The 13,392-nt window shown below is 38.3% G+C and overlaps 2 protein-coding genes across 2 annotated transcripts; one reads left to right on the top strand and one right to left on the bottom strand.

Moving 5' to 3' along the window:
- Nucleotides 1-746: 746 nt before the first annotated feature.
- On the bottom strand, nucleotides 747-5,897 carry LOC143875830 (uncharacterized protein At4g38062-like). The gene is made up of 2 exons (XM_077377419.1): nucleotides 5,742-5,897; nucleotides 747-4,262 (listed from the first exon to the last, which is right to left on the bottom strand). Exon 2 carries the CDS (start codon nucleotides 4,225-4,227, stop codon nucleotides 853-855), a length of 3,375 nt encoding a protein of 1,124 aa, XP_077233534.1. The 5' UTR covers nucleotides 4,228-4,262; nucleotides 5,742-5,897; the 3' UTR covers nucleotides 747-852.
- Nucleotides 5,898-7,091: 1,194 nt separating this feature from the next.
- On the top strand, nucleotides 7,092-12,308 carry BETA-UP (beta-ureidopropionase). The gene is made up of 6 exons (XM_077378017.1): nucleotides 7,092-7,285; nucleotides 7,987-8,094; nucleotides 10,615-10,803; nucleotides 10,874-11,101; nucleotides 11,222-11,446; nucleotides 11,771-12,308. The coding sequence occupies exons 1-6, from the start codon at nucleotides 7,139-7,141 to the stop codon at nucleotides 12,134-12,136; spliced, it is 1,263 nt and encodes a 420-aa protein (XP_077234132.1). The 5' UTR covers nucleotides 7,092-7,138; the 3' UTR covers nucleotides 12,137-12,308.
- The last annotated feature ends 1,084 nt before the right edge of the window (nucleotides 12,309-13,392 follow it).

Below are 13,392 nucleotides of genomic sequence, written 5' to 3'. Positions count from 1 at the left end.
TTGGCTTTTCTCAACCCAACCCGAGCCAAAATCAGGTTGAACCAGTCAGGTTCGGGTTGAACCCGACCCAGGTTGCACCCCTAGGGTGCATGCCATAACAACCAACAAATGTATGGTTTGGATAGTTGAATAACTGGTAGACTTTGGCCTCATCTTAATATTTTACGAACATGGCAGACACCATATATACTTCCGAAAAAGAAAATCTATTCCAAACTCAGGGCACCCTTGCAAAAAAGGGCTGAAAGGGCGCCCCCATTGGCAGAACGTGGCTGCATTTAGTCCTATGACTCTTGCCATCATAAATGCAGCCAATTTCAGCCAATGAGGGCACCCTTTCAGCTCTTTTCTATAAGGACGCCCTTCAGTTTAGCAAACCTCCTAATATATTTTAATGAAATATTAAGTTTTATAGTTTGGAGTAAGAAGAGTTTAAGAAACAATTTCATATTAAAAATGAGAGGAACTCTAAACTGATGGAATTATAAAAAATAAAGAGGCATTAAACTGATGGAATTATAAAAAAGTCTTTTTCCCAAGACTGCTGAATCATTCTTAGTAAAAAAAAGAGGAAGTCTCATACTCTTCTAAAACAATTTAGTAAAAGGGAATTAGATGTCAAGAAAAGGATCTGCTGTAAGATCATCTTGTACATGCTATATGAAAAACTGAAGAGGATCAATCACTAAAGTGGAATGAAAGAAATTTCTCAGAGTGACTATAATCTGCTGTAACAAATGAACCCATCTGCTGAAAAATATGTTGAAAAAAATTAAGTACTAATGTTCCTCATGATTGAGATGATTTCAACAAATTTTAATGTACAGATGATTACCTTTTTGTCCAGTTTACTTAACTGTTGAGAGCTTTCAGTGGTGATCTCCTGTTAGGAATCGCCTCTTTCATTTCTTTGGCAGAAACAATGTGATTCCCATCTTTGTTAAATCTGAACAGCTCATCTTCTTCACAATCCTTCACTGGTCCCTCCTCATTTTTGGGCAACTGTACAATCCTTTCCAAGCTCTTCATCAATTCAGCGTCCTTGCCAGAGAACTCACCAATCTGATCACAAAATCCTATCATCTGATCCACCAGCTCCTCCCTCTCCGACACTAACTTCGTGTTAACTTCAAACAATCCCTTAATTTGACCTTTCAGTTCTGCAATTTGACCTTCTAACATTCTTTCAGTAGACACCATGCTTCGCATCTTACCCTTAAGTTGATCTATCACTCTCACTTTATCTGAATACTCCATCTTTAGTTCACCTTCAAGCTGCTCTGCCCTTTGCTGCATATCTGAAAATGCTTTCTCGCCCAATACCAGTTTCTGTTTTAAACTATCAATCTCTTCTTCCAGCTCAGTGACTGATAAGCTTTTGAACACAATTTCTAACTTGGCCAGTGTATAATCCATGGCAATCTTCTGCCAAGCCTCATGAAGTGTGGTAATTTCAAATTGTTTCTCTGCAAGTTTCGAATTAACAGTAACTTCGACTTGCTCCAGTAGTAGGATCTGTTGATGGAGGTCACTTATTTTCTTTTGTTTTTCTTCTGCAAGGCGGATAAAGCTCTCTTTCTGTTTAATAAAGAAGGCTTTCTCAGACTCCACTGTTGCAAGAACTTCTTTTTCTCTTCTAACACATGCTTCTTCCATCAAAACAATCTGTCTCTGAAGGTCATCTAGCCTCTCGTCTTTCTCCTCTGCAATACGGAGGAAGCTCTCTTTATCTTTATTGAAGGCTTTCTCAGTCTCCACTGTTACAAGAATGGCAGCTTCTTTTTCTCTTCTAACGCATTCTTCTTCCATAAAAACAATCTGTCTCTGAAGGTCATCTATTCTCCCATCTTTCTCCTCTGCAATACAGAGAAAGCTCTCTTTCTCTTTGATGAAGGCTTTCTCAGTCTCCAGTGTTGCAAGAATGGTCGCTTCTGTTATTCTTCTAATGAATTCTTCTGCCATAATAACAATCTGACTCTGAAGGTCTAGACTCTTCTCTTTCTCCTCTGCAATACGGAGAAAGCTCTCTTTCTCTTGCTTGAAAGTTTTCTCAGTCTCACTCTTTGCAAGAATAGAAGCTTCCATTTCTCTTCTCATGGATTCTTGCTCCAAAAAGACAACCTGTCGCTGGAAATTATCTAGCCTCTTGTCTTTCTCATCTGTAATCCGGACAAAGTTCTCCTTCTCTTGCATGAAGGTTTTCTCGGCTTCATCTTTTGCGAGGATGGCAGCTTTCATTTCTCTTCCCATGGATTCTTGTTCTTGTTCCATGACAACAATCTGTCCCTTTAGATCATTTATTTTCCTGTCCTTCTCTTCCACCACTGCATGGAACCTCTCCCTCACTTCTTCAAGGGTTCCCTCAGTCTCCATCTTGGCAAAAATGGCAGCTTCCATTTCTTTTCGAATCTCATGGTTATTGTCCTGATAATTTTTCAGTTGAGGTTCAGCGTCCTGTTTGGCCACTTTCATTTTTTCAGCGACTGATTTCCATTTTTGCAATTCAAATTCCATTTCGCTTCCTTTGAGTTTTTCCTCAGATAAATCACAATTTGCTTTATCTAAAGCATTTGAAACCTTGCTAAGATCCTCTCTTAGAGAAGCTTCCTTCTGAGAAGCTTGCTCTTTTAAGCGATCTCGACAGCTGTATGATTCTTCAAGCATTTCTTTATACCTTTCGAGATCTTTCTGCATCAGAAAATACTGCTGCTCCCGGGAATATGAGGACTCAATGCTCTTCTTTAATGATGCAATAGTCTTCCGTTCTTGTTCTATCTCCAATTGGGCTTTAACCAGGGCACTGTTCTTCTTCTCCAATTGTTCTGTTAGGAGGAAAATCTGTTCTTCTATCTTTTCTTTACATGGTTCCTTTTCAACATCCGGAGCTTTGAATTCCAAGCGAGGCTTTGAAATTTCTGATTTCAATACCATAAGTGCCATGGAAACCTCTTCATTTTGTGACTGCAGTAGAGCCATTGAAGAATGACAGTCTTCTAATTCTGTCTTCAACTCCTTAATATGTTTGTCTTGGGAGCTTAATTCTATTCGGCATTCATCCAAATCTATTTGAAACTTTTCTGACTGAGAACTCCATTCAGCTTCCTTCACTTTGAGAGTCAAGGAGCAAGCTTTGTGTGTCTGCTCCAGATTTCGAAGCTTCTGACGAAGTTTTGTTACAGAAGCAGCAGATCCTGCTTGATTGATTTGAGCTTCCTGAAATTCCTTAAGAGATCCTTGCAACTCCTGGTTCTCACGCTCAAGTTGAGCTCTTACGAATTCCATCTCCTTGAAAAGTGTGTCTTTCATTGCCAACGAGGCTCTCAGGGCTGCAATTTCTTCATCCCTCCGGACTGTCAAGCTTTCTATCATTGATTTTGCTTCTTCGTACTCCGCAGCAACATTTTCATAGCATATTTTTGTTTCAGACGCTTGAATTTCTAGCAATTTCCTTCTGCTTTCTTCGTGAGCTAGAGCTTGGTTGCACATCTGTAGCTTGGAACGAAGACCTTCTGAAGCTCTAGTTTGAGCTTCCAACTTTCCCTGCAACGAACAAATGCCATCAAGCAATTTGGATTTCTCCACCTGCCACTCATTCATACCAGCCCGAAATTGGTCCTGAAGCTTCTCATGTGCTTCTTCGAGATGTTTAAACTGCTCGTTCCTCCACTTGAGCTTCTCTAGAACTTTCTTGTTTTCCTCCTCCAATTGCAACAACATATCATCTCTCTGTCTCAGTTCCTTAGGGGCTTTAGATCTTTCTTCAGCATCAGTACACTTCTTCTGGGCGACAGACAAAAGTCCCTTCAGATCTTCAAGCTCCTCCCTGTATGCACAACTCTTTCTTTCCTGGTCCTCTATTTTAGCTCTTGCTTCATCCAAAGCAGAGACAAATTCTATCTTTTCCCTTTCGAGTTTCTGCACTTTCTCTTCACAACTGTTCCGGAGCTGATCATTTGTTGAGCTCAGATGTCTTAGAGTCAATTCTTTCTGCTGCAAATTAGATTTGAGATCTTCATACATTTGCCTCGCAAGAGAAATTTCCTCCCTCTTTGCATTTAGTTCTTGGATCTGCTTCTCAATCTCCATTTTTGCCTCCTGGACCTTAATTAGTTGTTCATTATGAGCTTTCCTTAAACTCTCGGACAGTTCAGTTTTTGCGTGATACTCTGCCGTCAGCTTTGCCATCGCAGCTTTAACTTCATCCAGTTCTTTACAGATTTCATCCATTTCCAAGGCTTATCAATATGGATTTGAAATAACACCTGCTCGAAGATTAAGGCAACAAATCAGACTAGAAATCAAATTAAACCTTTAGTGCACAGAAAACGTAGTTACCAGAAACTGCTAGATGCAGGGAACAGAGCTCCAATGGGAACTGCTAAACTAATCTGAAAGTGTTTATCTAAATTTTCAAAAAATCCTATGAAAACCCATTTTTCGAACATTGGAAATAAGATTCACAATGCTTTAAACCTGTTTTCCAAGCATTTCTCAATGGTTTTAAATGGCATTTCACAATCTTTTCAGAAGCAACAAGTTCATAGTGTTTCCCATTTTCAGAACAATTTCCTTTTTTTCTTTTTCCTTCCAGATAGGTTATTCATGCTTGTGTTTCCTATGACAGTTTCATTTCCTAGAAAGATGATTCTCTTCATAATGCAGCTAAAGTACATGAACAAATGGAGATGATCGCTTGTGTTTTCTATGACGATTTTACTTCCCAGAAGGATGTTTCTTTTTGTAATGCAGCTAAACTCCATGAATAAATGGAGATAATCCCTACAACAGTTATGAAAAACTGAAATATTGGAATTTTTCAAATCAACAGTTTTATGCAATAATGGAATAAAGAACATAAGGTATAACACAGAATGAGACCTGATAATGAATATTATGACCTAAAATGACCGAAAATACTTATTAGAAAGCTCAAGAAGTGATGCAGAAGATAATCTCCAGGTTAAAAACATTTCTGCTCAAAATGAGACAATAAACAGTCAAAACAAACACTAGACAAGCCCTGGGAAGTGAATCTGATCCAGTTCAAGATAAAAAAAAATTAAGAAAAAGAAAAGTCTCAGAAAAGGCAAAATCAGCTCCAGATCTGTGAAAATTTTGACCAAAGCACAAATCAACACAAAAAAGTGACTAATTTCAGCAAAAGAAATGAAATAAGGAAAGGGATCTGCAAAGACAAATACAAACTCTATAAGCATAAAACGGATATGATACAAACGATCGAAACCTGCATAGACCTAGAAATCAGGAGAAAAAGGAAAAGGAACAGAGAATCCATAACCAGCTACAGATCTGTGAAAATGTTGACCTAGAAGCACAAATCAACTCAAAAAAGTAACTAATTCGGAAAATAATGAAATAAGGAGAGGGATCAGCAAACAAAAAATGCAAAATCTATAAGCATACAACAACGGATATGACACAAACGATCGAAGCCTTCATAGACCTAGAAATCAGGAGAAAAAGGAAAAGGAACAGAGAATCCATAACCAACTCCAGATCTCTGAAAAAATTGACCTAGAAGCACAAATCAACTCAAAAAAGTAACTAATTTCGGAAAATAATGAAATAAGGAAAGGGATCTGCAAACAAAAAATGCAAAATCTATAAGCATACAACGGATATGACACAAACGATCGAAACCTACATAAACCTAGAAATCAGGAGAAAAGGAGAAGCAAAACACCTAGAAACCCTAAGAAACGAAGGGGAACAAGAAATACCTTCTAAAGAGAGTAGATATACGCCATTGAAGGTCGCTAATGGAGCATTTCCCGATCTGATAGATCTTTCTTTTTTTTCTGCAAATTGCTGTTGGGAAAGGAAGCGAAAGTGAAAAAGATGTGAACTGAGATTGAACGTTTTGAAAGTTCCGTTTGGGGCCTTTGGGCGGTCTAGGCGTGGATTTTGAATGTGGATGACGGAATTTGACGGCATTCCTATTTGGGTGATGATGAATTCGCACCCCTGTAGGATGGTTCGCCCCACTGTAAGGTGAATTGACGTCAAAAAAGCGGACTTTAACGCTTTTTGACGTCAATTCACTTTAAAGGGGCGTGAATCATCCTACAGAGGGTGCGAATTTTTCTTTTACCTACTTAAAATAGGTTTTGCTAAAAATGCTAGCCCGTTCATCTGGTGATCCTAGCCGTTTGATCATGGGCTGTAAATTAGCAGAAATCTACGGGGGAAAGATCTTCATGATCGATCAGATAACCTGATCCCTTAAATCCTTGGTATTCCTGGGTATAAGCGTGGTGGGCCCTACATGATTAAGGACCCTGATCACAATACACATCTTGACGATTACAAAATGCTAAGCCTTGAGATTTGAAACTGAGCCTGTTGTTAGTATGGTGCGATCTCATTGTAATAACATGATCTTGGACCTACGGGTTGCAACAACCCGACCCGATCCGAAGATTCAACCCAAAAGCCAAACCGATCTGAGTTCAACCCGACCCAACCCGTGTTTTTAAACTTTAAAAAATAATCATAAAATACGTCGAATTTCACTCGGATCAGCTTGCCCAAACCCTCAGTCTCGAACCCAACTTGAACTCAACCTGGGTTGGGAAAAGTTAACCTAAACCCGAACTCAACCCAACCTGACTTGACCTTTTTTTTTGGGTTGAACCCGACCCGCAATCAGGCACAAGCCGAATTGTGGGTCCCATCTAAGGTTAATCATGAAGATTCATTTTATTGTATGGTAGCGCTCACCTCTTTGGATGATCTATTCTATGTTCCTTTTCCAATTGAGTCAGCTCCTATTCCAATTGAATGGGAGATCATGAGAGTTGGCTCATGATGTTCTACAAGATCAACGGTCTCGATTTCATGCCCCTCCGCCCTCCAATATATGTAGGCTAAGGCTACTAATATTTGCAGTACCATATTTTGATAAAGGGACAAGCCCTCCTTGTCTTTTCCTTCTTAATTGTAATAGTTTTTGACAGCCAGTTAAATAATAAAGACAACGAGAGTTCATCTCATTATCAAAATATGGTAGTGTGAATTGTACCCGAGAGATCAACGAGGTCCCACCGAAGGCTTTTAGACCTTCACCCGACCCTCTCTCCCTCTCCCTCTCTCTCTCTCTCTCTCTCTGAGAAAGAAAATGGAGCCCTGCAACACACCACAAAACGGTCAAATCGAAAATGGAGAAGGAGAAGAAAGAAAAAAATTTCAGAGAGATGGTTCTCTACATGGCTTTGAATCGTTATACCAACTCCTTAATGCCTCTCTCAAGCCAGAAATTTTCCAGGTAAAACCTTCTTTCTACTTCTCTTCATATTCTACCCCGTTAGGGTTTCTGCTTTACAATTTAAAGCCAGCATGTTTCAATACTTGAAGCGATCTTAAAAGCCCCTTTCTTTCATACATGATCTCAAATTATTATATATGCTCTGATGCTTGAAGTGATCGATAATTTCTAGGGTTTTAGTTTGAAACCTCCCTTTTTATTACTTCCCTTCAGCAGTAGAGTTTAGGGTTTTAGGGTTTAGGGTTTGAGTTGTTGGGATTCAGTTGCTACTTTTATTTCCATATCAGATGTCAAAGATATGAAGTTCTACTGCAATTTCTTAATCCCTTTTTGCTTTAGATTCTGAGAAGGGATTGTGAATCCAAAACTGATTATTGGATTAGAATTTAGATCACTGATTATTGGATTAGAATTTAGACCTAAATTCTAATCCAATAATCAGTTTTGGATTCACAATCGGTTCTCATAATCTACAACAAACAGGGCCTTATGAAAATGGGGCTCCTCATCCTTATTCATTATAATTGCTGCAAGTTCTGTTTCATCACTTTCAAGTATTGAGTGAACAGTGGATATTATAGATTTTTTTTTTTGAAAATGAATTTTGAACAGTGGATATTACAGTGGATTTTGAAAATGGATATTATAGAATTTTGAACTTTTTTTTTACTTCAGTTAAATATCTACTCATCGTTTTACAGGAAGTCAGCCGCTTGATTCTGGGGCTGAACTGTGGAAGAGCTCTTGAACCCATTGTTTTGCCGAAGCCTGCAATGGCCCTCTCTACATCATTTGATTTTGATATGCAAGTAAGTTCTAGACATACTTTCCATTGCAGTATTTGTGTGAACAGATCATCTTAGATCAGACCATCTGATTAGATATCAGTGCTACAACTAAGTAGTTTAATGTGTTATATTCTGTGAGTGTTTAGCAATAAATAGTTTTGTCAGAATTTTATATATCAGTCAAAATATGTATTTACATGGAGAAGTGATGAGAAGGGACTCTAATGGGAGAGATGGTAGAACAAAAACAGAAGGCTACATTATGGATATCTCAACCTAAACCTGGCAAGCGCTGCAAGCTATCGGCGTGATTTGCTTCTCATTCAAATAGGCAACCCACTCTTCTTTGAACATAGGTAAGGCAAGTATGTCCCACCCAATCTAGGAATAACTCATTGGTTGAAGCCAAAGTCTATTGATGTGTTTGTTGCAGCTTGGAAAGTGAGATCCTGGTCGGCAAGGGGTAGAATGTTCTGGAATCTAAGCCTTCCAGAAGCCCTTTGAACGATCTTGACTGAAAGAAATAAGTGAATATTTGAAAGAAAGGTCACATCTACGAAGATAGGGTGATTGGTGAAATGGGCTGTGGCTTCAAAGATTTTCAAGGATGCTCAAGCTTCAGAAATTAGAATAAAATGGGGATATTTTTGAAACATGATTTTAAATTTTCACCGAAACCAACACGAAACTACCAAAATGTTTCTGTTTCCATCTCCACTGAAATTGAAATTGAAACGATCGAAATGTATAAACCAAAATCTCAAGTGTAATAGTGGTTTACCTTATCACTATGCATTACATAATTATATTTATATAAATTCCATGTGAAATACGGTGCCAGTATTATGTATAAATATGTAAATGAATTGCATGTGAAACTTGGTACGTACTAAATTATGTCACAATGCGTGTCACTAGGTGTTCGATGTTTTTAAATCATTATGAATGGTATTCTTGCTTATGTGATAGTTTCTAATTGTGTATGTATGCTTATTCCAGCATTTCGTGATGTTTCATCTTTAAGTTCTATCATTTCCATATGTTTTCTTATGTTTTCGTGATTTTACATGATTTTCACCAAAATTTCCAACAGAAACCGAAACATTTCCGTTTCCGCGGCGGCTGAAATCGAAATTAAAGCCTTGTATCTAAATGGTGATGTCCCCAAAAGAAAATTTTGTCCTAGTTGGAAACATTTACCTATGGGAAGTATAAAATTAGATTTTGATAGCTCATGTTAGGGGAATCCGGGCTGAGCAGGTACAGAGGTATTATCAGAGATTGAAATGGATCTACCTGCCTCACTTTTGCTGGGTCAGTAGGGGAGAGAATTCCCACCGAAGCAGAAGCTTTGGCCCTTGGGTAAGGAGTATGACTTCTGCTGTTGCTTTTTAGTGTGGAATATTTTATTCGAGATTCTCTCAGCTTGATTAGGTGGATTAGAAATGGGGCAGGCTTCCCTTGGAAACTTGCAGATGTTTTTGAGGAAGGTTTAGACAGACTTGATGGACATATCACATATCATTCACTTCTGCCATGCTTTCTAACGAAGGGGTTTCAGTATAGATCTTATTATCAGACGTTATGCCTGCTTTTCATTGATCATAGCTGATTAAGTTAAATGATACCCTTGCTGTTTTTGTTTTCATTTGGTATTTAAATATTCTGGTACTATTTTCTTATTTGTTATTCATTTTGGGCTGATCACCTCGATTGGGCCTTCTCATATTTCTATTTTTTTTATTATTAATAAAAAGTTATGAGGTCACGATGAGATTAACATAGATGGTTGTGGCGTTGAGAGCAAAGTGTGGAAAGCTGAGACCAGAAATCGACAAGATGCCCAAGGCCACAAGGCTACCTTGTTCCTAGCTTTCCTAGATCAGAGGATTAACCCTAATATAGGGTGTGTTCAGTTTGATTAATATTTTCATCCTGAATATGCACTTAATGTAGCCAAACTTTCTCCCACTGCCTTCTCACTCTTCATTTTTTTCTCACACTCGAGCTCATGCGATTCTGTATCACAGCAAGTCTGAAGTAGTTGTCATGTTTACTTTCCTAGTAAAGTTTTTCCATGTTTTTTATCATTTAATTAATTTCTCTATGCTTTTTTATTATATACACTTCCAAAATTATCTGTTTTTCAGAAACATGCTGTCTTACTAGGTATTCCATCGATTCCTATTCAACCTATGCATTTACTGTGTAACAATTTTCTGTTTCTCTATGCCTATGCATTTACTGTATGTGGTGATGCAATTCAACCTAATGGGACTTGCATAATCGCAGACACACACACATATATTCCTGTTATTTGATTTCTTATAACTCTTTAAACAATATTTCTTTGCTTATCCCTGATTAATGTGACCCCTGGTTTATTTGCTAGCAGTAATTAAGTTTATTGGCTGGTTATTTTAATTGAATTTTCAGTTCATTTGACTTTTATATCATCATTCTGCTTTTCTAAAGCGACACAACTCTTGTGTGGAATCTTGTGTCAGTTGATTTTTGTTCTCATTTTTCAATCTTAAACAGGCATTCTGCTTTCATGCCGATAAAGAGATTCTGAGGCAACCTCGGATAGTTCGGGTTGGTCTCATTCAGAACTCAATTGTGCTTCCAACAACTGCACCCTTTTTGGACCAAAAGAGAGCCATCATGCAGAAAGTGAAAACCATGATTGATGCAGCTGGTGCTTCGGGTGTCAATGTGTTATGCTTACAAGTAAGTCATTGCATAGATATTCACATGGATTTTTTTGTCGAAATCTTCTAACATTATAATCTAAATCCAGGAGGCATGGATGATGCCATTTGCATTTTGCACTCGTGAGAAGAGATGGTGTGAATTTGCAGAGCCTGTTGATGGAGAATCAACCCAATTTATTCAGGACCTTGCACAGAAATATAACATGGTCATAGTGAGTCCAATTCTTGAAAGGGATCTAAATCATGGAGAAACTTTGTGGAACACCGCAGTTATAATCGGAAATCGTGGTAACATAATTGGCAAGCATCGAAAGGTAAATATGATTCAGATTCAGGTTGCTAAAATGCCGGTACATGCTTTCCATTTTCCTTTTAGTTCTTAGTTCACGCTATTAGTATTGCATTTTGGAACCCGTGACATTGATTTCTGTCAGAATCATATACCAAGAGTTGGGGATTTCAATGAGAGCACATACTATATGGAAGGAAACACAGGGCATCCAGTTTTTGAGACCGCTTATGGAAAAATTGCTGTAAATATCTGTTATGGAAGGCATCATCCTCTTAATTGGTTAGCATTTGGATTAAATGGTGCTGAGATTGTCTTTAATCCTTCTGCTACTGTTGGAGAGCTCAGCGAGCCAATGTGGCCCATCGAGGTTTCTTCTTTCCCCTTCTAAGTTTTAACTTTGTACTAAGGTTTTAGCCCATCCACACACTTGGCTGCTTAATCTCTGATTCTGATGCTTACAGAGATGTTTCTAGCGATAGTTAAGATTAGTAATTTAACTGTTTATTGGAAGTAATGTTTTTAACATTTTTTTAGTCTCTGTGTTAAGGATTTAGTCCAAACTCATACTTGGCTGCTTAGTCTCTGATTCAGTTGCTTATAGAGATGTTTCTATTTTGTCAAGTGATAGTTAAGATTAGTAATTTAACTGTTTATTGCAAATAATCTGATATTTGAGATGGGTGACATGCAGGCTCGCAATGCTGCCATTGCAAACAGTTATTTTGTCGGGTCAATCAATCGAATTGGGACCGAGGTCTTTCCCAATCCTTTCACGTCTGGTGATGGGAAGTCTCAACACACGGATTTTGGTCATTTTTATGGGTCAAGCTATTTCTCAGCTCCGGATGCATCTTGCACGCCCTCAATCTCTAGATACAGGGATGGGTTGATAATATCAGACATGGATCTCAACCTCTGTAGGCAACTGAAAGACAAGTGGGGTTTTCGGATGACTGCTCGCTATGACTTATATGCGGATTTGTTGTCCCAATACTTGAAGCCGGAGTTCGAACCCCAAGTCATCGTCGATCCTTTGTTGCAAAAGAAGCCATTCTAAAATAAAACAAGTTTCAGGTAATAATAAAGGTTGTAATGCTGAATAATTTGGGGAAAATATCAATCTAATATGCAACTGACATGTCTTGCAAGCCTTGTTTGTGTATAATAGTTCAAGATAACAGTGTATTTCTATGGTGTGGTTGATGTTAGTAAAAATGTTGCGTAAAGAAGAGTTTGTTGCTCCTGTTTTGCCTTGTAGATCAATCTTATAGGGCATGTTTGGCAACCAAGAAAAAATATTCAATCCAATATTGGTGGGGCTAATTGTGAGAGATGGGCTGAGGGGAGAGAGACTTGAGAGGATGGGCAGAGGGGAGCACAAAAAGCAACTGGAAAACAGGGGCGGGGGGGGAAACAATATGAAGGGTATTAAACAAGAAAGAAAACAATATGAAGTAGTGTGTTATTTTTCACTGTTTTGTAGAGATTTCTTGTGTGCTCTCCCCCCTGTGCCTCATCGATTCTCTCCACTCCCTCCTCCTCAGCTCATCTTTTGCAGTTGTACTTGTGCCCACAAATATTCCATGGAATAATTTTTATTGGTTGCCAATTGCCCTTACTAAAACAATTTTTTCAATATTTGGTAGTGCCTTTTTTTAGGTAGAAATAGAAAAGGCTTTAGTTGCAATAATTTTCACCTTAAAAAAATAGTTAAGAAAACATGGAAAAAAATGTTTTCCGAGAAAAAATGTGCACGGTTGCCACATTATATTTGAGAGATTTTAGGAGGAAGAAACTGTTTCCTAAGCTTCTTAATTGATATATGCGCCCCTTCTCCCTGCTGTTGCAACTTGCAATAGCAGTTCCAAGCTAAGAAGAAGAAAGTCTCTCTACTGGTGTGACTGTAAGAATCCTTTCTCCATGGATTTGAGTTCAGATTCAAAGGAAAAAAAGAGTGATCTCAAGGTTGTAATTGCAGAATTATATATTATTCGCTAGTGTCCATTGCAAAAGGCATTTCTCGGATGGGCTGTTGCATGTGAGAACAGCCACCTCGTGAATGAAGACAAAATCTGCTGAAAAGTGAGCCTGTGTGGCTGATCTCACATGCAACAGCCCATCTGCGAAAGGCCTTGTGCGATGGACGCTAGCAAACCAGATTATTTATCTAAAATACAGTGGGGGCAGGGGCACCATATAAAAACTCAATTTTCCAAATGTCACTGAGACATTAGAATAGGGGGAACGCGTGAAACATATCAGGTAATACCTCAAAAATGCTTGCTAAATCTTCTGCCTAATGTATTTTACCCC

The sequence above is a fragment of the Tasmannia lanceolata genome, unplaced genomic scaffold (assembly GCF_043159265.1).
Source record: "Tasmannia lanceolata isolate RefF3 unplaced genomic scaffold, GAP_Taslan_0.1 ptg000004l, whole genome shotgun sequence".
NCBI classification, from domain to species: Eukaryota; Viridiplantae; Streptophyta; class Magnoliopsida; order Canellales; family Winteraceae; genus Tasmannia; species Tasmannia lanceolata.
This window is presented reverse-complemented; position numbering and strand designations above follow the sequence as displayed.